General features: G+C 37.1%; 2 protein-coding genes across 4 annotated transcripts; one reads left to right on the forward strand and one right to left on the reverse strand.

Moving 5' to 3' along the window:
- Positions 1-3294: 3294 nt before the first annotated feature.
- Positions 3295-7979, forward strand: LOC141440868 (carboxypeptidase B-like). Its single transcript, XM_074105446.1, has 8 exons — positions 3295-3495; positions 4975-5223; positions 5770-5903; positions 6119-6279; positions 6787-6912; positions 7032-7134; positions 7207-7353; positions 7607-7979. The coding sequence occupies exons 2-8, from the start codon at positions 5007-5009 to the stop codon at positions 7883-7885; spliced, it is 1167 nt and encodes a 388-aa protein (XP_073961547.1). The 5' UTR covers positions 3295-3495; positions 4975-5006; the 3' UTR covers positions 7886-7979.
- A 199-nt stretch (positions 7980-8178) lies between these two features.
- Positions 8179-16875, reverse strand: LOC141440874 (carboxypeptidase B-like). Of its 3 annotated transcripts, none has more exons than XM_074105455.1 (10): positions 16785-16875; positions 15636-15848; positions 12935-13024; positions 12247-12330; positions 12036-12169; positions 11144-11295; positions 10181-10306; positions 9577-9682; positions 9363-9509; positions 8179-8605 (listed from the first exon to the last, which is right to left on the reverse strand). In XM_074105455.1, the coding sequence occupies exons 2-10, from the start codon at positions 15820-15822 to the stop codon at positions 8345-8347; spliced, it is 1287 nt and encodes a 428-aa protein (XP_073961556.1). In that variant the 5' UTR covers positions 15823-15848; positions 16785-16875; the 3' UTR covers positions 8179-8344. The 3 variants fall into 3 exon arrangements, with proteins under 3 accessions (XP_073961556.1, XP_073961555.1, XP_073961557.1); XM_074105454.1 differs by having other exon boundaries at positions 11144-11304; XM_074105456.1 differs by lacking the exon at positions 12247-12330 and having other exon boundaries at positions 11144-11304.
- Between the last annotated feature and the right edge of the window lie 10445 nt (positions 16876-27320).

Raw genomic sequence — 27320 nt, forward strand, 5'->3', positions numbered from 1 at the left:
AATTAAAACCTAGTGCATTTTCGCGATACAATCTTAATATAATCTTTCATTTATTTTTTTGCAAGTTTATTTTGACATGATAGTTCCAGATTCCAGGCGTTGTCAATAAGAGGCGGTGTTATATTTTTTTGCACATTTTTACCTGAGTAAGTTGTCCCGTTTTCCTACACGTCTAAAGACTAGGTAAGTACTAGAAGTGACTCTCCAACGATTGTAAGGCATTTGGGCCTAAAAGTTTTAAAACAATGTTGCATCGAGTTATAACTCGTACTATGAATACGGAGAACGGGCGTCCAAAAACCATTTCTGTAACGTGCGGCTCAGAATCGAATTGTCTATAAGTTTAACAAAAAAGTTTAAAATTTCAGTTTTAATACAAGCTTTTTGCTAGCTCTACTTTTTGTTGACTGTACCTACTTGAATTGTCATCCAAATTACATTTCCGTACAAAATTTCAAGTCGCTGCCATTAACTGTTCAGGAGTTCCAACCTGCAGAGACGATCCTGGCCGGACTATCAGGATGTCACTGTCGGATTATATATGCTGAATTTCAAATCAATCCGACTGGAGGAAGTAGGTCAAATTTAGCTTCCAAGATTTGACCCAAACAAACAAATAAATAAATAAACAAACAGGGCAAGCTAAAGAAAAGCTTGTAATAAATCAAAATGATAATGACTTTAGGATGTTTTAAAAATCACAATATGTTCAATTATATAAATTGTCCCTTGTGTGATGATGTCAAACATCCAATTCGCATAACGTCTATAAAGAGGCATGGCCCGATAGCAACTAGTCTAAACATGTAAAATGTCCAATGTTAAAATCGTCCAAATCGTAAATTATAGCCGCTCATACTCGTACATATGTAATTTTGCGTCGCTGGACATTTTGCTACATAGACGATCCAGCTATTTACTTCAGTACAAAAGTTCACCAAATTCCGTCTAGCCTTTTTTGCGTCAAAGAGTCTCAAACACATGCACACTAGCAAACATTCGCAATTATAATAATAGGTTTCATTTTGGATCTTTCAACGCTTGGTTAACCAGGGGACCATCCTGAAATAAAATCGATTTGCCAATTTCCTAATGCCCAAGTTATGGGACTTTGTACTATAAATCGTACAAGCAACTAACAAGGGTGGCCTCAATTAAAAAGATAAACGCGTGTAAGACGGCGACACAGGGAGGGGCCGTTTGGGGCCCGCGATGGTTAGCGGGTTACCGGAGTCCGGGGTACCAATGTTACTCGACATAAACTCGACTTATACGTTGAAGCGAGTTGGACGTGAATACCCTGCAAGTACTATTGACGTCAGTTCGCTGTATCATAACAGTTACCTACTGTAGCCTACGGTAGGAACCGTTACTCCGTGGAGATTTTATTTTGGTTTAAAGTCTGCTTCCTGCTCCCATCAACGTGTTAATTTCATTTTAACAATGCTACTGGTGAGGGAATAGTTGTACCTTAAATATTATCGTATTTAGAAATATGGCTCTATCGTATTTATCGATGTAAAATGTTATTTTGTTACTAATAATATATCGTGATTTCTATAGGTACTAATACTCTTTGGTCATGATCTGTCAAGGCGACCAAATATATGACGTGATTTCTTAGGTACTAATACTCTTTGGTCATGATCTGTCAAGGCGACCAAATATAAAGAGAACTGACGTTATCATGGGTTTGCGCTAGTGTCGCCCCCTGCGCCGAGCTTTGCCTAATATGCCCTATTCATAAGATTGCTACGAAGCTATCGCACGTAACATGACTACTTTTATGTGCACTAGAATGTATAAATAAATAAACGAGATAAATAATCAACCGGTATAAAATCGACAACCAATAGTAACACTTTATCAAAGGGGGTTCATGGAGGGCAAAGCCAAGGCGTTTGCTCAAAATATCTATCTGATTACATCTAATTATCGAGCAGCTCGAAGCTCCGTGATTACTGTCATTGTTTGTGCGGCAACTGACGCGTTTTCATTATAAGAATGGCTTTTTAGGGGAATTTATAAACTGGGTAAAGTTTTATAAACAGGTGAATTAATGCATTTTATTCTATTACTAACTCTGGAAATAAGCCTGTCTACTAACAAAAAAAGTCATAATGTTACCTGAAATAATAGTAAATAATAGATTATTATTATTATTAATACCACAGCGGAGTGTGCAAAAATATCTGACACGTCCCACCGGCCCTTGAAATAAGGAAATAGAGTCACATCAGATTTTATACACGCTTTGCTGTGTCAGATATTTGTGCTGGTGACTGTACCTAAATATTTTGGGGTCGCTAAATATTTTTTATTTATTAATTAAACTAGGTCATCCACCCAGCTAGCGTGAAGCCTACCAACATTACGCATTCCGGTACGCGGTCGTCACTCCAGAAGCTTACAGGTCACAATGGATTGGTCATTGTATATTACGGCTACTGATGGCTGGTCTACCAGCAGCATACCCCATCCACTGCTACCCAGAGATGTTCTAGGCTCAAGCTTACCTTCAGTACATCTCTGGGTAGCAGTGGATGGGGTATGCTGCTGGTAGAACAGCCATCAGTAGCCGTAATATACAATGACCAACATTGTGACCTGTAAGCCTCTGGAGCGACGACCGCGTACCGGAATGCGTAATGTTAGTTCTGGGTAGATGGCCTAGTTAAATCGTACTCATTCGTATGATAAAACTCCTAAACATAGAAAAATTACGGAAATATCTGGCTGATCCCTTTTAAAACTCAAACTACGACCGCTCCTGTTCTGCTTCCTTGCAAATTTCTGGCGAATGTGCAGCCTTACAGTGCGCTTAAATAGCACAATGATATTGTAATCATTTAATCATTATCATCATCATATCAGCCTAGGACGTCCACTGTTAGACATAATGCCTCCCCCCATAAATCTCCAAATGCTTCGGTTAGAAGTGACTTGCATCCATTGCGAACCTATAGTTTTAACCAGGTCAGCCGTCCATCTCGTTGGTGGACGTCCTAGGCTGTGCTTGCCGATCCGCGATCTCCATTCGAATATTGGAATGTTTTGAGAAAGTGCTCAGTAAGTAATTTCAATAACTCCAGCCCAGCTATAGTACCCACAGACTTATATATAATAGACTATGTTAGTAGGAATTATGTATACGATTAAAAAGGACAAGCTAAGGACAAGGGCAAATCAACGCATAACTTTTTTTGCAGTGAGGAACTCTACCTTATTTCAACAAAATGATAACAAGAAAAGTAATGGATTAGTAATTTGGTCTGTGGATCTCATAAGCTACGACAATGACATTAGACGTAAGACAGCAAAACATGCTCTATAATTAAATTAAATTGAAATACACAAAATATAGCGTAAATTGTCAAAATTTCCGTTCAAAGTTATTCAAAGTGGCACCCAAAGACGGGAGATATCAAATATGGGACGTAAAATGTACGAAGGAGGGGCAAAGGATATTTTTAAAGAACTTGGAAACCAAGGGCGGTAAGTCGCGGAGGCGTTTGGTACCTTTAACAAATTTTTATTCCATCTTCAGGCCTTTTAACTATATCGGCGACTACACGGCAATAATTAATCCTACTAATAATATCATAATTGCGAAAATTTGCTAGTATGTAAGTTTTTAAGTACGTTTGCGCGTGTGTGCGTGCGTGCATGTGTGTGTGCGTGTTACTCCTGTGCGCTAGGATAGATGGGGTAGCTGGACGTCTGGAATAACACATAGGCCAATTTTTTATCTCGATATTAACGTATCCGAGTAAGTTTTAATTCATCTGCCAGATCTAGTGGTTCATGCAAGCGAAGTTGCGGGTTGAGGCAAGTCTTGGACAATTTTTTTGTTCAATTGTCTGTTCCAGAGGTGATTCGTCTACATTTTGTCACCATCCGATTGCTTAAGTAAATACTTTTACTCACATTTGAAATAGCTTATTTTACCAAGCTGTCTGATATTACTAATTTTAGATTGATACCAAATATGTATGCAACATAAAAAATAAACCGGCCAAGAGCGTGTCGGACACGCCCAAGGTAGGGTTCCGTAGCTATTACAAAAAATTCAAGTAACATTTCTCTAAGGATTTCGTATTGTGTACGGAATCTAAATAAAAAATAAAAAAATAAAAATAAAAAATGATTTATTGTACAATCAACTTGAATCAAAATACAATGATCAATAAGTATGGAAAGTTTGTACAGAGAAGTCGCGGGAATGGTCATCTTCCAAGTTTAGGAATATTTTATACTTTAGGCTGTTATTTATTCTTAAACTACTACTTAATAATTCTCATGCAATCTTAGCCGTTGTAATTTTCCTTGTTAATTTGATGTACTTACTAGCATCATGAATTTTTTAAAAATTTTCCACCCAACAGTTTGGGGGAGGGACGCTCAATTTTAATGAAATTTTGCACTTTAAAGTTGAATATTTCGCAAACAGATCACAATATAAAAATCATCCTGGTTTTAAAAGACCTATCCAACGATACCCCACATTATAGGGCTAGTTAAGAAAAAAAACACCGCCACTTTACACCTATGGCACTATATTCATGCCAAATTACAGCTTTCTAGTACGTTCTCTCGGCTTACCCGCGGACGGACAGACACACAGACGGACAGACATAGCGAAACTATAAGGGTTCCTAGTTGACTACGGAACCCTAAAAAGTACCACTAAGTAAAAAAAAACCTAAGGCTGCCTGTCCACTGAATCAGAGCAAGGTAGCGGAGCGAAGCGAGAGGGTAATGCAATCCGGAGCGGAGTTGCGGACTGTTTTTCCTTTCACAGAGCTACTTCGCTTCCCCGCTCGCGCTCGTTTCCTCGCCCCGCTTCACCGCTTCCCCGCTCGCACATGTTTCTTCACCTCGCTATTAGTGTGTATTTATATCTCGCTCACCACTCCGCTGCCTCGCGCCGCTTCAGTAGATAGGCAGCCTAAGGATCTGGTTCTACGTTTACAGCCATAAATATCTTCCGAGAAAGCAAAGATGCTATGGATGTGATGGTGGAGGGAATGCGGAAGTGCCAAGTTGAGAAGCTTCTACGCGAAAGAGACATCCCATTTGAAGTGTCAACGGATAAGACAGCACCTGTGCCGTACTACCCGTCGCCCCCTCCTTCGCCAACGCGTCGGCGGCCGAATAGCCCCCCTCTCCAGCGGCCGTCGTCACCTTACAGCAGACTGTCTTATGATGCGAAGAATTTACAAAGTAATCAACAAAAAGTACAGTTAGACCACTGAAACTCTAGCAACTCTGCACTGATCGTACCTCCGATTAGAGCCTATATGCTAGCTGGCGCGGGTTCACGGAGCAGACGCACGCCTACGGGCGCGGGTACAGGCCACTACGGAATTCGAAAAACGAAGATCGTGTCGTTCGGTCCTTCTGACACTTATACTATTTAATACGAGAGCGAGAGGGACGGTACGATACGAACTTCGATTTTCGAACTTCGGAGTAGGCCCTCAGGTAAAATCCGTCGCACGGGACGTGTACTCGTACAGTTAGCGCTGCTCATAATATTTTTCAATAGGCGTCCACCCGCTCCGTGCAAACCGCGTCAGCCAGCGTAAGCCCTTAGACTCTACGGCTTAGAGGATATAAGGATGACTAACGATCCCTGCAGTGGTCCTGTCAAATAAAATATAAAGAACCAATGTTAGTATTCGATAAAACATGCTGGATCTATTACATTTCAAATATAATAGATGCTGCTAAATAAGTATTTGAGACTAACGGTATTTAATGTTACAGAACGTGTGCTGGATTGGAAGAATTACTATCCATTGCATCTCATATATAACTTCATGATGGATTTAGAAACTCAATTTCCGTCAACATGTACTGTTAGTTCTATAGGTAAATCGGTTGAAGGTAGGGACATAAAGGTTGGTATTTCATAGAACCATAATAATTTTCGTTACAATTCCTGTAGGATTCTAATTCATAATCTAATCAGATTTGCCTGGAATTAATGACGTAGAAAACGAGATGTCCTCTATAATAATTAATATTTCTGGAATAGTGTAACTGTACCAATAGAATTTCCTTCTTTTGTACATATATATCCTCTTAGCACGAATTTTATATTTATTTCTTACAGATGCTGAAGATATCGAATAGTGACGCGAATAACACAGGAGCTTGGCTAGATGGCGCTATTCATGCGCGGGAGTGGATAAGTACATCAGTTGTAACGTACATTGCCAATTATATCGCCAACAACTTCAATAATCTCCCAAAATCTATGACTAATAAAGACTGGTAAGGCTTATAGAAAAATAAACTCGGATAACCGACGTCTTAAATCGAATTTGGTTAACATTTTTCGTGGTAACTCGTAGCCCTTCCTTCCTACTTTCTCTTTCTTATTTTCTCTCCCTTCTTTCTTATTCCTTCGTAGTTTAATGTTCAAATTTTTGAACTGGTAAGGCTTTGAAGACTGGTAGGTTTCCCCTATAGACAAGTATAACTTTTTCGTCGGATCTCTTATAGTAGCAGGTTTATAACGAATCTTGAGATACCTACTTTCTGATACTTCATTATAAATCTTAATTGCGACCATTGTCTGAACCTAGATACATACAGATACAGAATCCCTGATTGAGACAGCCTTGATTGAGTTATAGATGTGGGTACGAACTGAATCGAGTACCAGCGTAGAACTTTTCATAATCAATATGACATCAGTAGCACAAAAGTTCCATCGTGGTACGCGATTTAGTTTCTTTGGCTGTACATGTATGTACGTACATCTCCAACGAATTGCAGGTTCTTTGTTCCTGTTCTGAATCCGGATGGCTATGAATATTCTCATGCCACCGATCGCATGTGGCGTAAGAATAGATATCGGATGGGCCACACCGTTGTCGGGGTAGACCTTAACAGAAACTTCGGGTATGGATGTAAATTTTTGCTAAGATATTATAATATAAGTATACCTCTCCAGTGCTGTGGCTATTCAGAAACACTGGAGATAGTCGATTGGTATGTCAGTGATATAAAAATTGTTACAGCAATAGTTGGGGAAAGTCGTTAGAATTTTCATCAAACGACCCAACTCATGCCAACTTTCGAGGTGAAGAACCATTTTCGGAGCCTGAAGCTGCTGCTGTTAAGGTAAATTTTACAGCATGTTGATGTTTCATTAAATCTTGATTGGGATTTGTTCTTAATTATAATAATTTGCAGGATTTGATATTGTACTCTGGTACGCCGTTCAAAATATTTCTTACGTTCCACGCTTACAGCGAGGTGATAGCGTTCCCTTGGTGCTTCACGCCTGAACCATGTCCTGACTATGTAACCTTGCTTGAAGGTGCTACTGCCATGGCAAAGGTAAACTCCCGTGGTATATCTCAGTGTCCATATTTCTTTACAATTCGAAATACACAAAGAGTTCTAATAGTTCTGTATCAAAAATGGATACTATGTTAAGTATATTCAATAAGAATAAGAATGGTTTATGATTGAATATAGAAACACCAATGCATCTACTTATTCTACCTTTTGCATCGTGAGCTGAATGATTACGTAAAAAACTTCAGTCTGTTTTAATCTTCCTTGAGATTATCAGATTTTCCATTTCCAGGCCATGTATGCTACCAGCGGGCGTATGTACAAAGTTGGTAACTTTAAAGACTTGATGTATAGTGCTTGCGGGACCAGCATTGACTGGAGTTATGGAACTGCGCGAATACCCTTCTCATATCTCGTAGAACTGAGAAGTAAGGAGTACAGATTTTTATTGCCAAAAGAAGAAATCACCGATTGCTGCAAAGAAACCTTAAGTGGTGTGATGGCTTTAGCTGATTTTGTGGATAAACAAAAGTGTACGACTTGCAACGTTGATGTTAGAAAACTACGCTGAGTTGACTGTGAGCAGAAGATGTAAAATATGATTTTATGTGGTGCAAAAAAAATTGTGAATAGCTTTGTTAAAAATATACAATTATGAAGTTATAGTTTTTTTTTTACTGACTACTTCAATCCGATTATATGTTGGCTTCTGGTTAATGTAGCGTAAAAATGGCTTGGACCATTTTGAGAATTGAGGCATCGTTAGGTTTTTGCAGTGATTGTTCATTTCATCATTGATATCTTTTTTTTTATTTAATGACTTCCTCACAATCCCTCGAATCAAACATTAAAATTGAAACACAATTTAAAATGGACAAAACTTATCTATTGTTCACTAAACTTTTTCACATTTTTATACGTTGCACTAAAACACTTGAGACTGTTTAGTTTATTAAACCAGGCCTCTTTTTTACAATCTTCACATACATCATTCTCTTCAACATTCAAAATTATTTTTACAAAGCATGGTTCACTTCTTCTTTCGCAAATATGAAGGACCATCGACGTATTCCATTAAACTTTGGACTCCATTCCATGATTCCTCACATGTCGATAATATTTTGTCCCTTGGCAGTTTGAACTTATTTTTTTTGCTAGGCAGTTCTATCATGAATGAGTACGGGATCTTAGCTACTGAGTAACTCCAGTCCGTGGCTGTACCACAAGCGTAGTATGTCAGGTCTTTTGTACTGCCGACTTTGTACGTCATCCCACTTGATTTATGGATTGCCTGTAAACTTAGATCACGTTAATTTTATGGTGGTTAGTTTCATATTTATCTCATAGCAAAATCTGAAAGTAGTCCTTAGATAATTAGTTCTATCCCTTGAGTAAATAAAAATTTCAACCTACAAAACATATAGGTGCAGTCGAGGAAACTGAATCACGTAGCAGGGTGGACCTGGTACCTTTGTGCTACTAATGTCATGTTAACATTTAACATATTTGCAAAAAAATCATAGCGATATTGACTACGAAAAGGTAATTCCCACCAGGATGATTCCGGATCCTTGACTTTATGTAACATAACCAGGGATCGGACAAAAAGTGCCGATGACGTCAAACCACTTATAGCATGATTTCAAATAGTATTTTTGATTTTCAAAACAATTATCACTTATCATTTATCAACCTCTTTATTAAATGATATGAAATTGATTTTATTCACTGAATTCCATTGATTTATTTACGATTATTGTATTACTTCATTAATGCTACTTTGTTACTACATGTCACACGGAAGTTTAAATAAAAAAATCATCTTGTGTGCAAGATTACGTCATTTTTACGTCATTCGCACTTTAGTCCGACCCCTGCTGATAACTAAAGGTGGAATAAAAACTAAATGACAGTTTAAGACAAGGATCATCTTTTAGTTATCGGGAACTATCTTTTAGTTATCTCTTAACTATTAAACACAATTTTCCATCAGTTTCACTTTTAACTATAGTTAAATATTGTCTGTGAATTCATATACTCGTAATTACCCTGGCCATCCTTATTCCTGCTTCCATCAAATTCAAGTAGTCCGGACACGGATCTTTTTTGTATCCCCATGGAAAAATTATCAGCTCAAAGTAGCTATGAAACGACAGAAACACCTTGAATGGGGTCGGTGAACCTAGAATAAAATCCTGAAATATTGCATTTTTTAGTATCTGTTATTCCAATTGTTTATTCCAGTAACTGAAACAATCTTACTCTAACAGCTGCCGTTTCTGGTTCTGAAAAAGGGGCAGGTCCTCTGTAAAATACGTTTTCTGGTGTATCTGACGAACCTTCTTCACCATTGTGGCCCCATCCATAACTGCCAAATACCATAATAAATAAAATTAATCATATTTAGAACTGCGTTGAAATGATGGTTGCTTTGGGTTAGTATCACTTCGTCTAAAAAGCAGCGGTCTAAGAAGCACGTGGTCTAAAAAATCAACTGGTCTAAGTAGTCAGTGGTCTAAAACCCAACTAGTCCTAACCTGTCCTGTTTATGTCGGAAACTTTAAAAATATAGGTTAGGTTAGAATTACGGCCTCTATAGGTATTCTAAACTTGGAAATTTTAAAATATTAAATAAGGTAAACGTAAGAGTGCTCGGCACTGTCCCAATAGTTGGCTTCTTTAATCTCATGTCATTATCAATAGAAATGACCGCAGGGTGTCGTCTACCTTAGCAATATTACTTACTATAGGTAGAGTCATTCACGATGACGCGTGCCGTGGTTCTTATTACAATGTCATTAATGTCTAATTTTGACAAAATCACGCATCTACGTGGATGGCACTAGGTATAGTAAGATGTGAATACCTAAAGTTTCTATTCAGATCGACTCCCACGCAGTGTCCGTCATAAATGGCTCTATTCTTTCGCCACATTCTATCGTGAGTATGCGTGTACTCATAACCATCTGGATTTAGTACTGGTACGATATACCTGGAATTATTCAGTAATATGTAAAACTTCTATAGTGTCTTAGAACACGTCGACAACTTTAATACCTTCCATTTTGATTATCTGGTGATAAATAAATCATCATTGTTAAGTAAAATGTCTTTATCAATACTTGTCTACGAAAATAATGTCTTCAATTCAAACTGCAATAAATACCAATAAACATAAACTTTTCGTTAACAGCTTTAGAAACCTGTAGAAATTCGAAACTATTTGACTTTTTTTCATTATTTTGTAAGCCAAAGCTTAAACAAATTTTTGTCTACCTTCACACAAAGGAGTTACGTATACCAAATTTCATCCATATCCATTTAGCTGTTTAAACGCAAAGGAGTAATAATACATGCATGCACGCACATACTCACAATGAGGGCTATCGCGTATGAATTCGCCACTAGAGGCGCTAGTGTAGCGTGAGGTCTCCGAAATGTCAAATCTCATAGTTTTTGGCTGAGCTACGCGGGTTTATTTAAAATTAGAATAATTTTGTGAATATTTTGCAATATCTGAAATTAATTATGGCAAATATGCGTTCCGGGGCAATGAATGTATGTGTTTTGAGACAGTTTTGTCTTTCGGAAACCTTTGTCCTCCCTTTTTTCCGAACAAAACGGGGACTATGCAACACTGTGGCATGCTCGATATTTTTATGGTACGGTTTTAAGGTGTATTAAATATGATTTTAATCTAAACTTTGTTTTCACGCCCGTAATAACAGGCTTTGAAAGCCATACTTAAAAACCTCACGCAACAGTGCGCCATCTAAAACGATAGCCCTCATTGGTAGAACGTTGGTGTCATTATAATAGAAATTCTTACCAGTCTTTATTAGTAAGATGTTCAGACAAGTCGTGGAAGTTCCTGACAATGTAGTCGGCTATGTAAGTGACGACCGCTGTAGTGATCCACTCGCGAGGGTGTATCGCGCCGTCTAGCCACACCGGCGTGTTGGTGGCGTTGCTGTTTGATATCTTCAACATCTCAAAAGTATAAATTGATTAGACAAAATTGTAGTTACAAGTACAGACTTGTGTATCAGGGCACCTTTGTACTACTAATGTCATAGTGACATTCCATACATCTGCCGAAGAAATCATAGTGAAATTGATTATGGAAAGGTTTCTTCTTGGTACGTGATTCAGTTTCCACGACTGTAAATCCCAAAAGACCTAAATCAGACCACCCTGAATTAAAATAGAAGTTCTAGGTCTGGTAAACTAGTTTTGGGAAAAAAAACAAAAGTGGTCTGATTCCCGTCCCATGCCCATGGCAACGAGAAAGTTTACGTTTACAGATTTAATCTTGACATATTTAGTCTAGAAGAGACCACTTTATAAATAGGTCTGCTTTTAGCTACCTATGACATGATAGGATGACATCTATCGACCAGTTGGTAGAAATGAGATGCAGAGAGGAACGGATCATCAGGAGTGCAGAGCAAAGGAGATCCGGAAGTAAACTCATTTAAGACTGTTAATTTATACCCTGATTTAGTGTGTATATTAGATTTTTTTTGTACTGATTTGTGGTGTGCAATAAAGAATACTTGTATTATATTGTATTGTATGATAGAGTCTAGACTGGCATGTTGAGGAAAATCCCATCAAAATTATGTTTCTTCTTTGTCTCTCTTAATCATGATCATGAATTAAGTATTCATATCTTTGTTTCTTATGTAAAACAGTTCAAAGATTTTTTTATGGTTTGTTACCTTAATTGATCGACCTTCGATTGATTTTCCAATAACACTAACTGTACAAATGGCAGGAAAATCTCTTTCTAAATCTTCAACGAACGAGTTAATTACACTTAGTCTGTGATATTTCTTCCAATCCATAATTTTTGCTGTGAAATCAAAGATTTTGCTACGTAAAATAATGTATGGACTTAGTACGAAATTTAGTAATAAAGAGGGTACTTACTATTTAACGTGAATTTGTAACTATGCTTACAAAGAAGCCATTGTTTATATTTGGGGTTCACACACTTACCGCTGTCGCCGTACTCTGAAACATGTTAGTGACACTTAATTTGTTCAATATTTATTCTTGTGTATTGAAAATAACTATTAATAAAGGATTTAAGTGTCAATTAACGTTTCTGAGTAGGGTAAGCTACCCTAAAATCAGCAATTCTATTCTAATCTAATCTTGTTAATTTTTTCAATCTTAATTATGACAGATCTGTTTCGAAAATCGATGTGCAACTAGACGAGTATAAACTAACCAACAAAAAGTTAGAAAACCCTTGACATTGTCACTTCAAAGTTCAATATCTCAAAAATGGCTGAACCGATTTTGATAAAACGTGTCTAAGAACCATCACTAGAAAATCTGATTTCAAATAAAAAAAACGCATCTAAATCGGTCCACCTGTTTAAGAGCTACGTTGCCACAGACAGACACAAAGACTCACATAGCGGTCAAACTTATGATAAAGAACCATTAGCACTACATCAAATTACATTTTTAAAATGTGAAAGGACATACCTTCAGAAGTGAACAGATCTGTGCTTAATTAATAAGAAAGAAAATGATAATTTTGGAGGGGAAGAGGAGAAACCACTAGTCTAATGTCTATCAATCACTATAAAAATCAATAAGTAATTACTTTTTTTTCTTTTTAGTTTATGACGTGGACAAATTTGCTTCATGCCTGAAGTGAGACACTTATTAATGTCTTCGAGTGGAATACAGTTAGCTGTAACAAATATAGTTATTTGTGTCATAAGGGAGCAAAATGGTGTATTTACGGCGAGGGCGTACATTCAAGGATTCAAGTGTTAACGCCCAAGATGAAAATAATTTTGCTCCCGAGTGGCTCATACAACTTTTCACACCGAGCATTAAGAAACTTGAAAATACAATTCTAAATATAATGAAAGAGCAACCAGCATAGAAAATGGCGTGGTTTTATAATTATCAACTTCAAAAAATTGCATTTGCAATAAAACACTTAGAAAACCCTTGAACAGAAAAGTTACACTTTGCTCCTTCTCGTCAGGGAGCAAAAGTTACTTCTCTGAATGAGAGGTGTGAAAAAGTTATTTGTGTCACAAGGGAGCAAAATGGTGTATTTATGGCGAGGGCGGTACATTGAATCCAGAATGTAGCGAAGGATTCTACAATAGAATCCTGAGCGTAGCGAAGAATTCTACCTATAGTAGAATCCTGAGTGTAATGAGGGATTCAAGTGTTAACGCCTAAGATGAAAATAATTTTGCTCCCGAGTGGCTTATACAACTTTTCACACGAGCATTAAGAAACTTGAAAATGAAAACAATTCAAAATATAATGAAAGAGCAACCAGCATAGAAAATGGCGTGGTTTTACAATTATCAACTTCAAAAAATTGCATTTGCAATAAAACACTACTCGTTCAGAGAGACATTGAAGAAGATGTGGCTCACACTAGTTCCTTGATTATTTAGTAAGTAATTATCCTTTATACTTGTATTATTGTATGTAAATGTGTGTATTTATGTATTTTAATTTATATTTAGTTATAAATATATTAATGTTTTATATATGTGTTATATATTTATTGTATATAGTTAAGTATTTGAGGTTTATATATGCATTTATATTTATTCAAATGTTTTGCTCTATTTGTCGATCCTTGTTTTTTGGATTGCTCCTCTACCACTCAAAGGTTGACTGGCAGAGATCCCTGCAGGGATAAGTCCACCTTTGTACTTAACACAACTTTTATTTATGTAACCTTTTTGTTTTCCCTTTTTGTACAATAAAGAGTATAAACAAACAAACAAACAAACAAAACACTTAGAAAAGCCTTGAACAGAAAAGTTACACTTTGCTCCTTCTCGTCAGGGAGCAAAAGTTACTTCTCTGAATGAGAGGTGTGAAAAACATGTTTTCTTTATCATCACGTCCATAATTGAACACTAGGCCTCTCCATGTTTACCTTGTCGTGGTAATATCTTATTATCTATTTATAATTTTCAATACAGGCAAGTTTTAAATCGATGTAAAATGAAATATACTTGGGTAAAAATAACAGTGATAAAAGTTGTAAGAAGATTTAATCGGTAACTGATTTTGCCTGTGAAGATTTGGTCTGGATTAAAAGTCATACAAAATAATTCCCACAAAGTCACAAAGCAAACTAAATTAATGGTTTTTACTTATGTTATGGCTGCTTTGGAGAGAAATGATTGCTACCACCATCTTGCTCGCTAATCCTGCCGTGAAGCAACAGTGCTTGCACTGTTGTGTTTCAGCGTGGAGAGTATGACAGGCGGTAAAATTACTGGCACGTGAGGTATCCCATCTTAGGCCTCTAGGTTGGCAACGCGTCTGCAATACCCCTGGTGTTGCAGATGTTTATGGGCGGTGGTGATCTCTTACCATCAGGAGACCCACTTGCTCGTTTGCCATCCAGTCGAATAAAAAAAAATGAGAAACGTTTGCGAGAAGCTCATTAGTTCTCAAGATTTAACTGTATGAATTAACGGTAAACAATTACTTTGCTATGGACTTCCGCAAAGTACCGCCTGCTTCAATAAAATATTTTTCACTTCTCGCATGCTCTTAAAATGTTATTTTAGTATCTGCATATTGGGACTAAAGCTCCTTATTAATCTCTAGGGACTAAAGTATTTTTTAAATTTACTCTGGAAATCCCTAAACAGCCAGTCACGGTGTTTATGAATGGAGGATTATCGCCATATTCATTGATTTTGTATAAACACGATTAATTGTTATATTAAGGATGAATTCATTTTATTATGCATAGTCCAATTAGTTTCAAATAGTTTTCAAGTTTGAATCTGTTGGCTAAATTTGCAACTATTTAAAGCATCACTACAAAAAAAAACCACGGAACAAATTTTAAACAGATGTCCATTACCCGTATTGAGCGTACGTTGTAAATAAGTAACATGTATTATAATTTTGTATAGAACGTGTTTTTTTTTCTCGCATTCAAAGTGAAAAGTAGAGTGTTTAACGCGAGACTAAACAACCACAGTGACACTCGAATTATAACCACCCTCGCTTTGCTCGGGTGGCTAAACATCTCGTGTCATATGGCTTGTTTTAGTCCCTTGTGGAACAATCTACTATGATTGTACAATATTGTATTTAAGTATTAGCTTTGCTCGGGCTGGAACTCGGTAACAAGCGTTTTTCCAGAAATAAGACCATGCTAAATCGATTTTTCATCCCCAAAAACCCCGACATACCCAATTTCATCGAAATCATTGGAGCCGTTTCCGAAATCCCCGAAATATATATTATATATTTATATATACAACAATTGCTCATTTAAAGGTATTAGATTTCAACGTTACCTTTGCCTCGAGCGCCTATCCTGGTCTGCGTGGAATTCTCAAGCTTGAGTGTCCTGACTGAATTCATCGGATCATCATCATCTTCACCATTGACAAGTATGATGATTTTATCATCTTTGCTTTCTTTACTTTCTTTCTTCTTGGCACCATGCGCCCGACGAGCTCGATGCTCCATTTTGACATTCATTATGTCTTAGGTTTGAATGCTTTTATCTGAAAAATACAAAAAAATCATTACTATTGCCGCTGAACCGCTATTTCTCAAGTACTAAGATTCTCTTCTTCTTTATAACGTTTTAAACTTTCGTGATTTTCACTCATAGTCAAAATACCACCAACGGGACTTATCACGCTAACACACACGAGTAATATTTACCTCGACGTTTCGGCAACATTGCTCGTGTGTGTTAGCGTGATAAGTCCCGTTGGTGGTATCTCGTCTTCTTTGTCGGTATCACTCTTGACAGAGTGGTCGTGGTCATCACTTCAGGTGGTGGTGGCAAGCTTCACAACACGCCGCCACTCCTCCCTGATGGCCGCCTTCCTCGTGCATTCATGTAGTGATGATGAGCCATTTACTGCCGATTTTATTTGGTCAGTCCTTCCATAGGCGATCTTCCTCGTGGCCTGGTACCCTCAACCTTTCCCTGGATCATAAGTCGCTCAATAGCCACCTCCCCTCGGCAGCATACGTGACAAAAAAATAGTTAACTAATAAGTAGATACTTAGCTAAGGTTACCTAACTACTATCACAGAACAATTAATAATTTAAATCACTCATTATTTGCCCGTGCTTGATACACGTGCTAATATCTATTAGTAGCTGTGGCACTAAACATGTTTTCGTACTCCTTTTGTGCATTTCTTTCGGTAGGGATAGAGGCATAGCATTCATGGGATAAACCATAAGTTTTTACAGTTCAGACTCCTATAGCGACGGCACTGTCAAATATGGGTTAGAAATTGGATCCGGTGGACGAGATTCTATCAGTAAGTAGTAAAATAAGTTGCTCAGTAAAAATAACAGCATAAACTCAGAAACAAGTAGCTATATGGCTTTTGGCGACAATAGGGCTATCATGAGTACATTTTACACGTTAAAAATGATATTATTTCGTGATAGAACTGTCGTGAGTTCTTGTTCTTACCTTCTCGCATAGTGATAACTGAAATTTAGACCGAAATTTTGCATTTTGTAACTTTCCAAATTTCCTTTATCAGGTGGGTTTGAGAAGTAATGTCACGATGACAAGTAAGGTTTTGTCATGATGGCTATGGTTAGGTTTGTTAAAGAGTTTGGTAATTGCCGTGTTTATTTAAGTATCATGGGAGCCCTGCCACATGCAGATCTTTTGGACGGGGTCTTCTTTTTATTATTTTTATAGTAATAATAATAAATAATTTCATGTCTCATTCTGAGAGGAGGCCTGTGCCCAGCAGTGGGACGTATATAGGATGAATAAATGTATTATACTTAAAAAAAAGTAAACTTACTTTTCTGATAGAAAGCTAGTGAGGAATATTTATTTTGATGAGAATAAGTTTTTTTTTTTTCAATTTACTAGGTACTTTTTAATGCTGAGGATTTTTATTTTTTGTGGGGATTTCCGATCATGAGCCTTGAATATAGCATTTAGTCGCGTGTTCCGAATTCTCACGATGGAATCGGATATATTGTATTACTGCACTTCGTTTTTTTACATTAATAATAATAATAATCGTTTATTGTTTTCTCCACCACCAAGTAAGTAATTACAAATAACAGTCCCAATAAAATCATAAGACAAAGAATCGCGTGGAGGAGACTGGTGCCCGAACTAGGAGGGCCCTGTGTGTCAGGTCACCAGGTCTCCGACCTTCAGATGTCTGGTGTTATCATGCTATTTGTAGGTATGTAAATATACATTGAGTAGCTAATATTATCGGAATGTTATTCTCAAAACCTTATTTTAAAATAACGAAAAATTTAATAAACTAATGACTACTCATGTGTGTGTGTGTGTGTGTGTGTGTGTGTGTGTGTGTGTGTGTGTGTGTGTGTGTGTGTGTGTGTGTGTGTGTGTGTGTGTGTGTGTGTGTGTGTGTGCGTGCGTGCGTGCGTGCGTGCGTGCGTGCGTGCGTGCGTGCGTGCGTGCGTGCGTGCGTGTGTGTGTGTGTGTCTGCGTGCGTACAAGCGCTATTTAAAATAGCAATAAGGTAAGTTTAAAATTAATTTGTCCAGCATAATATTTGTTGGCTAAGAAATCGACACTAATAACAGGTAGCTTTTCTGTATCAGTGTTATCCAACTTTTGTAGCCACTTTGTAACAAGTATCTTGCATCGGTTTCTAGTTAGGGAATATAAAGACAGGGCCGCATTTAGTTTATCATAGAGGAAACCACCTAAGAAGCAGAAAAACTTATGTGAAAAGCAAGATTTTTCTTTGGTTGAAGGGCAGACCATAGCTTTTCTACGTTTGACAGACGAGGCTGCGGGTGCATACCTAGGTTAGGAAAGAATGAGTTTGAGGACTGTATGTAGGATAAATAATTGCCTCACAGTGAGAACTGTTGGGAATAAGTATGGAAGCGAGTGGCTGACCTTCAGAATTGCTCTTTGGGCTCTCTCAAGTTTTAGGATGCAGTAGGACAGTATGTATTGGCATAACGCAAAGTAGACGCACTTAGAAAGAAGGTAAGCAATCTTGACGTGTCTTTTTATTGAAAAACACTTTTGAAAAATAAGTCACAGCAAATAGTAACAATTAGCCAGGACAAATGATCATTTACATGCTTTTGGTATAATAAGTAATAGCTACTGATTTTTTAAAAACGTTTGCCCTTTTTCTAAAGCTTAAAAAACGAAGTATATGTACACTACGAGCACATCTGGCAGTCTAATTCGATACTACCTACCTACTTACATTTCTGTTAGCTGCTACTAATATTCACAGCGCTTAAATACAGTGAATTGAGCCGAAACTGCATACATTTATTCAAAAGAGGTAAAAAGCTGACGAAACTACGGCACATTTTGTATCGAGATTAGAAAACCGCGAGCCGGCCACGGCGACCGGCTCGCCCTGCAGGGCTACTACGAAACTCGAAACTCGAAGTTCGTATCGTACCGTCCCTGTCGCTCTCGTATTAAATAGTATAAATGTCAGAGGGACCGCACGACACGAAGTTCGAGTTTCGTAGTAGCCCTGCTGTTTTGGCTGTTCGCTTCTGCTAAATACTTCGCAATTCTGACTGATTATATATTCTAGAAACGAGTCAAGTGATACAATATTTTAGACTATCGCGGTCATTACTAATTGTATGACTAATTAAAGAGTTTTGTTCCTAGTACGTTGATTTTACTGAAGCTCGATATTTCGGCACAGTTGCATGCGCCATGATCACGAGACGACTCGTCGTACGCGGAACAAAACCCGAATTTAATTCATAAAATGAGTCAAGTGATTATATCTTGATTATATGATAGTTTTTTTTACTTTATCATTCTTCTTCTTCATCTTATACAAAATTGTATAAGAAACTCTTAACTGCCTTTACTTACGATTACAATACGCACATAAAACTATGTATAAAATTTTTACGTAGAGCCAATGGGATACATATATCACTGCAAATTTGTGTAAGTATATGTAGTACATTATTGCCAAGGCCGGGAAAAAGCGATTCGTGGATGAGTAGAGTTTGACGGATGAAGCGTAGTTGAGTCCGTCAATAAATACGAATCCACGAATTGCCATTTCCGTTGAGGCATATATATTGCTTTTCTCCAATAATGCGAGGAAATAAAGCAAAATTGTTAACATACTGAATTGAATGCTTGGGCACAGCTTTAAATTTCTTATTCTTATACTTTCTCGCGATACTTTTTTTGCTATTTCATTATTAATAATAATTTAATTTAAAATAAAATTGTATAATATCCTCAAAATATAAATTTAAATGCAATAAAGCTTTTTATAGCTAAATTACAGTATACTCGTAAAGCGTTGCGTGAACGTTTTTACTTAATTCGGCAATTTACTTTTGTTACCTTTTTTCGATGTTTGAATTGTGCTTGAACTCGTAATATTTTGGATTGAATTATCGTAGTCAAAACGTGCATTTTAAAAGTAAAAAAACTATACGCTAATGGAATTTCATACAATTTCCATTTTCATTCCAAGTGTTTTTTTTAGAATGCAACAATTCTATAAGGAAGAATTTCGCGTATCATATTTGAGACAGTTAGGCGGACATTTCCGAGCATATTGGAGAAAATACAAATTAAAACTTAAATCTAGATTTCTTAAAATACTCCACTGATTTCTCTGACAGCTTTTTAAGTTTTTAGAACTATTTTGGTATCACAGCAGCATGCATCTACGAATTGAAGGAATAGTACTATACTCGATCGAAATGTAGCTGCTAGCAAAATAACACGCCCCAACTTTCCCCACTCGACTCTGCGCCGTTTTCACCAGACACTAATTGCAGACAAATGAGATTGATACGGACGGTCATGCCTGTCCGATTGTCTGCTTTTTACACTTCTAATCTTCCTAATTTGACGCAGGAAAAGCGGTGAAGAAATGGAAGTGAAATGTTACGCGCTATGTTACTAGCGGCTTTTTGGCCATTTGCGTTTTATTTTTAACGCGATGGAAGAAGGACGTTATAAGTTAGTTTTAGGTATGTTTGTTTATCTATACATTGAATTGAACTTAATTTAATACGGTGTAATACAATAGTATAAAAAAAATACACATTATTCAAACCATGTCGGTCACTCTACTAGTTTTCGGCACTGCTAGATCAGATTCAATGTCTGAACACCTTAAAATATTGAAGACTATATTACCACTTAAAAGTGAACGATACAATACAAAATTAAATGAATTTGAAGGGGGTGAATAATAACCAGGGTTTTTTATAAGCTTCGTAAGCCTAATAGTCCGAAAACTGTTAGACATTTTAGAATTTAAGATTGAGTAAAAACATGAAACATTTTGTTTAATTTTATCTTAACACAAAAACAGATTTAGCTGAACTGTAGGGGAGGGTAACCAATCTTTGAGTTTTTAATACTACTAGGTACGCAATTTTGATCGCAAAACTGAAATGAAACTGAAATTTTCAATACCTTTAAAGTGTCTGAGGAGTAAAAGGACAGAGAAGGACAAAGTTTAGTCAAGTGGATCAGTCAGGTGTTTTCAAAATATTATTCAGAAGAACGGAAAGAACCTCATATTTTGCCTGCCACTTTTTTGCCTGTCCATCCATTATGTCTGCCTGATTGTCTGTCCAGACCCTTTTTTTCTGCAACGCGTGGAGTTATTAAGAAAACTTTCAATTTGAAGTCATAGAAGAACACTCAGCGAAAGCAGAACCATGCTAAACCATGCAAACTTATCTACCCATCTAACCTAGAACAAGAAATTAACTAAAGGAATTTCTTTGCTCACCCGCGACCTTTTGATATGGACCTCCGCAAAGTAACGCCTGATGTAATAAATTATCTAGAACAAGAAGTTTCAAGGCACCCCAAGACTGACACGTAGGGTTAGTGACTTCGATTATCGTCAAGGAGTAATTAACACGATTACTGCGATAGTGGCGTGAACTGGCGCCCTAATTGAAACGCAGGGCGTCTCGGCCCGCTCTGTTTATGGCAGCGCCTTGCCGTAAATATGTTGCTAAGTGATTGCAAATTTTCTTGCAATTGCATCAAGATTTTGTAAGTGCGGAGACTTACTTTTTCGTAAGTCTACTATCAGAAATAAAGAAAGAATAAATGTATATACCAAAATTCGGCACAACAAACAAAAAAATATAACTAAAAAACAGAAAACCTTATGTAACCTTATATATTAAACAGGAAGAAAGAGGAGAAAAGAGAAATTGTACCGAAAGAAGTAAAAAGGGCCATACTCAGCGAATTGCCACAGCAACCCGCAGCGCTGGTTTTCAGTATGACCCTTTGACTTACAACTAAACTTAAAAAAAAAAACTAGCGCCGCAACGGCACGAACGTTAGAGGGCGTCATTAACCAGGAAAACAATAATTAATAAAAACAACAAGAAATAAAACAATCGCATTACCTAAAATTAAAAGTTAAAGTCGGATAGTTACTAATCATTATTTTTTGTATGGCAACACTTGCGCGGTCAAACATTATCAATTTTTATAGGTAACAATTGTAATGCCAGCAACTCTTACCACTGAGACACAAAAGGCTTAAATTTAACCTATGTTATGTATAACTAATAACTGTGATCAGTTCGGTCCACTATATAAAATTGCGCTCAGCCCGAGTACCGTCATATTTTGTTTATCACCCATTCTTTCAACATGCCCATATCATTGAAGCAACCTTTCTTCCACAACAGCTATGCACCTGAACAATTATCACTTACCTTGTCGTTGTAGTCATACCTCGTGATGGATCCAGACTCAATTAATCGCCCTAACTTCACAACGTGTGTGATGTGTGTGATTCCAGTGTGTGTGCACAAACACAGTTTGTGAGCGTAATTGCTCAAAGAGATGACTTCATAAGTACCTACCTATGCGGTTCTGTTGGCCGATATGCAGATCTGTGGGAAATTTTGTTAGTATCTATACGATGTATTACTGTGAAACTACAGGACAGGATACTTATACTAAAAGGTTTGGTTTGTATATGGTGGAGTTTAGGAAAATTCGCTATCGCATAAGAAGGGTTAAATTACGAATTACTAAATGATTTGTTTAACAATTTGTTTACAGACTCTAAGGTAAGTACAGCAATATGCAATTGAGCAATTGTTTGTTCTGTAATAGGTCAATTTTATGTGATTTTCAAGAAAAAAAGAATTATTCCTACATAGATACTTTAACAAATTAATAAAATGGTAAATGTTAGTAGATTTGTTTGACGACCAACAGCCACTTAAAACGACCAAAACAGTATAGTTAGGTACCTGTCTGAGTAATATAGACAAAAGTATAAATATCTTTACCCAATTTTTGTAAAAAAAATCGGATTATTGAAAAAAAAGTCGTTTGCCGCAACTTATTTTCAATTTCAAAATTATCTTAATTCAAAATATACCAATATCTTCTGTAACAAAGGCGCCCCAGTATGTTCATGTTTGTTCATACATGAATTTTTCAACAACCCAAACTATCAAACTCAATCACCAACACATCTGACACTTAAAAAATGCCCCAAAATCAATCTCGCCCCTGCACAGCGAAATATTTTCCACCATCGTCCAATCACCTAGCCCCGTTGTCTCGGCGGTAATTTGGACAAATGAGCGCCGGCTCGGGACCAAATTAGATCTCGCTGGACCGAGATCGCGGCACTTGGCGAGCGCAGTTTGTATCGACCGAGATTCGGTGAGACTTGCCTGTGTAGATTTACGAGCATGTATTGTGTGAAGAAAATATTTTGCTTCAAACTTATGAGATTTGCACCCATAATCGGGTGGATCTTTTGTGTGCCATATTGAAATGTGTAAATTGGAACGTGAAAAATCTAATCAATGCCATCCTATTGCATATTGCTTACTTTGTAATTTTCTCTCTGTGTACCTGTTTTCTGTATTACTTACTATTTCTGGTAGGTATACAATATAGTCATTGTATTGTATTGTATAAAATCACTATGGCCTCGGGACTCAACAGACAAACAATACAGCATGTTTTTTGTTTAGCAGTCGTGTAATAAGGCTGACCTTCGGCGCAGTTTCTATTGCCAGAGATTTGGTTAAACTTGCCTGTTAACAGTGTATTGTTTGATCAAACTATATATATATTTATAAGTTTAAAACAAACTCACGGAATTTTTATTCATAACTTGACTTGTTGGATCGAAATTAACGTAAGCATGGCCATAGTTTAAATACATAAGAAATTCTATTTTATTCTCGTCACACAAAGCTTCCTTATAATTTCTTCCTGATATTAAAATTAGTATTCTTCAGCATTCAACAGTCATATATTCAAAAATTCAATTTGAGTGCCAGTTATTAGCGATACAGTTTTTTTTTTTATTATTACAAGCTTTTATATAAAATTTAGTTTGTTTGTTTATTTAGTATGTTGAACTACATGCGCAGGCCAGTATTATTGGACCATAGTTACGACTTATTGACGCGGTACAATACAACACTAAATTGGGGACGTGGATGCAAATCGATTTAACTTGTTTGTCTTGGAGCTAACCTGGGATTGGACATCTTCGATTCATAAATAATGCATAGAGTTATAAATATAGGCTTCTTTACTGTTCTTCGTTACTGTTTAGTAACTTAATTTAAGCTACAATAAAGAGATCATTTTTATTGGCAAAAGAAAAATTGTTTTTTTCTTAATGTACGTGTCTTATATTTTCTGATAATCCAACTAACGGACTAAAATATAATAAATAATATCACAATCTGGACTTTTCACGCTAACAAACAAGTAATAATTACCTCAACGTTTCGACCATATTACGGTGGCCGTGGTCACGAGTAGTAAAAAAGTAGAATAATATTTTTTTTTACCCAAGAAACTACCCAATTCTGCAAAGTTTCTTGCGACGCATTCTTCTTGGCAATTATAGTTTAAAAAGCTTTTTAAAAGAGCCCTTTACAATGTTAAAGAATAAACGTTTGGATTTTGAACACTTTCGAATTCGCAAAAACATGAAAAGGAAAAAGACTAGGCTCCCAGAAGTTGTCAGACAATTTTTTAAATCAGTATTGACCGGATGCAAATAAATACCCTGTTATCCCGGTGTTTAAACATTGTAGGGCGCCCTCCCGGCTCCTAATCAAAAAATTGAACTTTCAATAAAGGGAATCATTAATTCTACTTAGGGAGGGATCCCATAAGATCCTAACGAACCCCGCAAGAATTCCCGCTGTTTTTTTTCTTAATAATTATTTGAGCAAGGGAAATGTTTCGGCGGTCAAGAGCGGGTTTTAAAAGATTTGTTTTTGGGTTCCGTAGTCTTAACAAGGAACCTTAATAGTTTCGTTGCTTCCGTCTGGTCGTTGGTCCACCCCGTCCGTTCACGTCTTAGTGTAGTATAGAGACTGTTAGTACTAGAAATCAGTAATTTAGCATGGATTATAAAATAATATGGCGTACAGTCAAAGATATCGACACGGCCAAAGTTTCAAAAATATGTGTACACGACTTTATGCAATTAACATTAAGGCCGTGTACATACATATTTTTGCAACTTGGGCCGTGTCGATATCTTTGCCCTTGACTGTACCTCTTTTAAAAGTGAAGTGAGGGTGATTTTTTTGTCGTCTTCTCCATTGAATAAGTCTTGCAAAAAGATTGCAAGTTTGCGTAAACTACTTTTCGATTCAAAGAAAACATTGTAGGAAACCTGCACAAACCTGCGAAGCAATTCAGTGGTGTGCGTGTGAAGTTTCTGAAGAATCTGGGATGAGGCTCCGAGGGAGCTACGGCCCAAGCATACATTATATTACAGGTTTTTTTTTTAATTTTCTTAGACTTTGAGTATAATTGGTTATTTAAAGTAACAGTAAATTTCTGTAACGTTCAGGAAAGATTGGAACCCTCTTCACTTGAGTTTAATCCGCACTTGCCAGTTTTTCTAATAATATCAACGCTGGGGCTTTTGGATTTGAACTCTACTTCAGGTCACTTTCAGACATCTTGTATTGATCGCTTATTTTCCTTAGACGCTTTCTTAGATGTATCTAGATTCTACGGACAACTTGTTGATAACGCTAGTACCTACCTAGTACAATCACTTGCATTAATATCTGCCACAGTGGAGCCTACAAAAATATCAGATACGTTCTACAGACCCTGGAAATAGAGTCGTATCAGATATTTATGCACGCTTTGTTGTGTCAGATATTTGCGCTGGTGACTGTACGACCCCATTCAATCTGAAAAATATTTAGCGACCCCCGATTTACTTTTATGTTTAGTCATCATCCCAGCCTATATACGTCCCACTGCAGGGCACAGGCCTCCTCTCGGAATGAGAGGGCTTGGGCAGTAGTTCCCACACGGGCCCAGTGCAGATTGGGAACTTCACACACACCGTTGAATTGCTTCGCAGGTTGGTTGTGCAGGTTTCCTCACAATGTTTTCCTTCACCGCAAAGCTCGTGGTAAATTTCAAATGTAATTCCGCACATGAATTTCGAAAAACTCAGAGGTGCGAGCCGGGGTTTGAACCCACGATCCTCTGCTTGAGAGGCCATAGGTTAAACCACTCGGCCGCCACGGCTATGTTTAGTGTTTGTGTTTAATATTGTCATTCAAAAGGCAATAGATGGAAGCAATACTTGGGATATCATTTCGTGGCAGTGGATAGGGTATGTTGCTGGTAAAACTGCCATCAGTATAGCCGTTACAATGACCAGATTGTCTCGTCGGGCAGTATGTATGTATGTAAATACTTTATTGTACATAAAACACAAAAATAATACAAAAAAAAGAAAACAACAAAACAAAAGAGTGCAAAGGCAGTCGCGCGAGCAGAGCAGTGGCGCGTAGTGCGCGTGTTGCAGCCGCTGAGTCGCGTGCTCCTATGAAGAAGGGCTACGAAGTAGCCCGTAACATGTCGAGCTAAGCTCGATTTAAGACGTGGGTTATCCGTTACAATATCATTTAATATGACCAGATTGTTGATTCTTGTGTCAGATATTGGTTCTCCTGACTGTATCTAATACGTTACTGCATCTTTTTAAATAATAATAATAAATCAATTATTTTATTTCGGAATGAAGCCATATGTTGTCACAGTTTAAATAAATGTTATATTGTTTATAAACATAAACATAATAAAAACACTACAACAAAGTGGCAAACATGCAGCAGAATGTGTGCGTGCGAGTGTGCTACTGGTTAGATTTGTATGAAATTTGGTATGTTGTTATTCCTAATATCGGCATCCAAGATAACGGAACAATCATTCGCATTTTTCATATAAATATCTACCCTAACCGGGGGTCGAACCAGTCCTGGTTCAAGCTACATATTTTAGACGACCAGATGGCCTAGTGGTTAGAGAACCTGACTACGAAGCTGGAGGTCCTGGGTTTGATTCCCGTGTCGGGGCAGATATTTGTATGAAAAATACGAATGTTTGTTCGAGTGTCTTGGTTGTTTGTATGAAATTAAGTATGTATCTATATGTATAATCATTCGTTGCTTAGTACCCATAACACAAGCTTTGCTAAGCTTACTTTGGGACTAGGTCAATTGGTGTGAATTGTCCCGTGTTTTTTTTTTATATATAATTATACTTAGCCGTTGCTTAGTACGCATAACACAAACTTTGCTAAGCTTACTTTGGGACTAGGTAATTGGTGTGAATATATTATATTGGTGTTATTATTTATTATATTCAGGTTCTCTAACCACTGTGCTATCTAGTCGTCTTGTACTTGTTACAAAAGGATGCTCGTCTGTCTCTGTAATAAAGCAAATAAAAGTTATAGATTATACTATTCCGTCTAAATCTAAATCTAATGCCAGTTCCACACTGTCCAAATACAACCTGACCTATTTATATTTGCAAACCCTTGGGACCGGCCCCTTCCGGGCTATTCTTTGTTAAACGCGATCTTCCGCCAACATGTAATTTTCCCACCCTCGTATCTTACTCAAAAATGCAGTTGCAAGAAACACCTAGCCGCGTGAAACTTAAAGTTTAATTTTAAAACGAGTGTGCAATCAC

This window comes from Choristoneura fumiferana, chromosome 23, assembly GCF_025370935.1.
Source record: "Choristoneura fumiferana chromosome 23, NRCan_CFum_1, whole genome shotgun sequence".
NCBI classification, from domain to species: Eukaryota; Metazoa; Arthropoda; class Insecta; order Lepidoptera; family Tortricidae; genus Choristoneura; species Choristoneura fumiferana.

Coding starts and splice junctions, on each gene's coding strand:
- LOC141440868 (XM_074105446.1), top strand. CDS start 5,007: ATGGATGTGATGGTGGAGGGAATGCGGAAGTGCCAAGTTGAGAAGCTT. Junction 6,280..6,786: donor TCTATGACTAATAAAGACTG/GTAAGGCTTATA, acceptor AACGAATTGCAG/GTTCTTTGTTCCTGTTCTGA. Junction 6,913..7,031: donor GACCTTAACAGAAACTTCGG/GTATGGATGTAA, acceptor AAATTGTTACAG/CAATAGTTGGGGAAAGTCGT.
- LOC141440874 (XM_074105454.1), bottom strand. CDS start 15,822: ATGAATGTCAAAATGGAGCATCGAGCTCGTCGGGCGCATGGTGCCAAG. Junction 11,305..12,035: donor TCGAAGGTCGATCAATTAAG/GTAACAAACCAT, acceptor TATACTTTTGAG/ATGTTGAAGATATCAAACAG. Junction 8,606..9,362: donor CAGGAATAAGGATGGCCAGG/GTAATTACGAGT, acceptor CTAAGTTTACAG/GCAATCCATAAATCAAGTGG.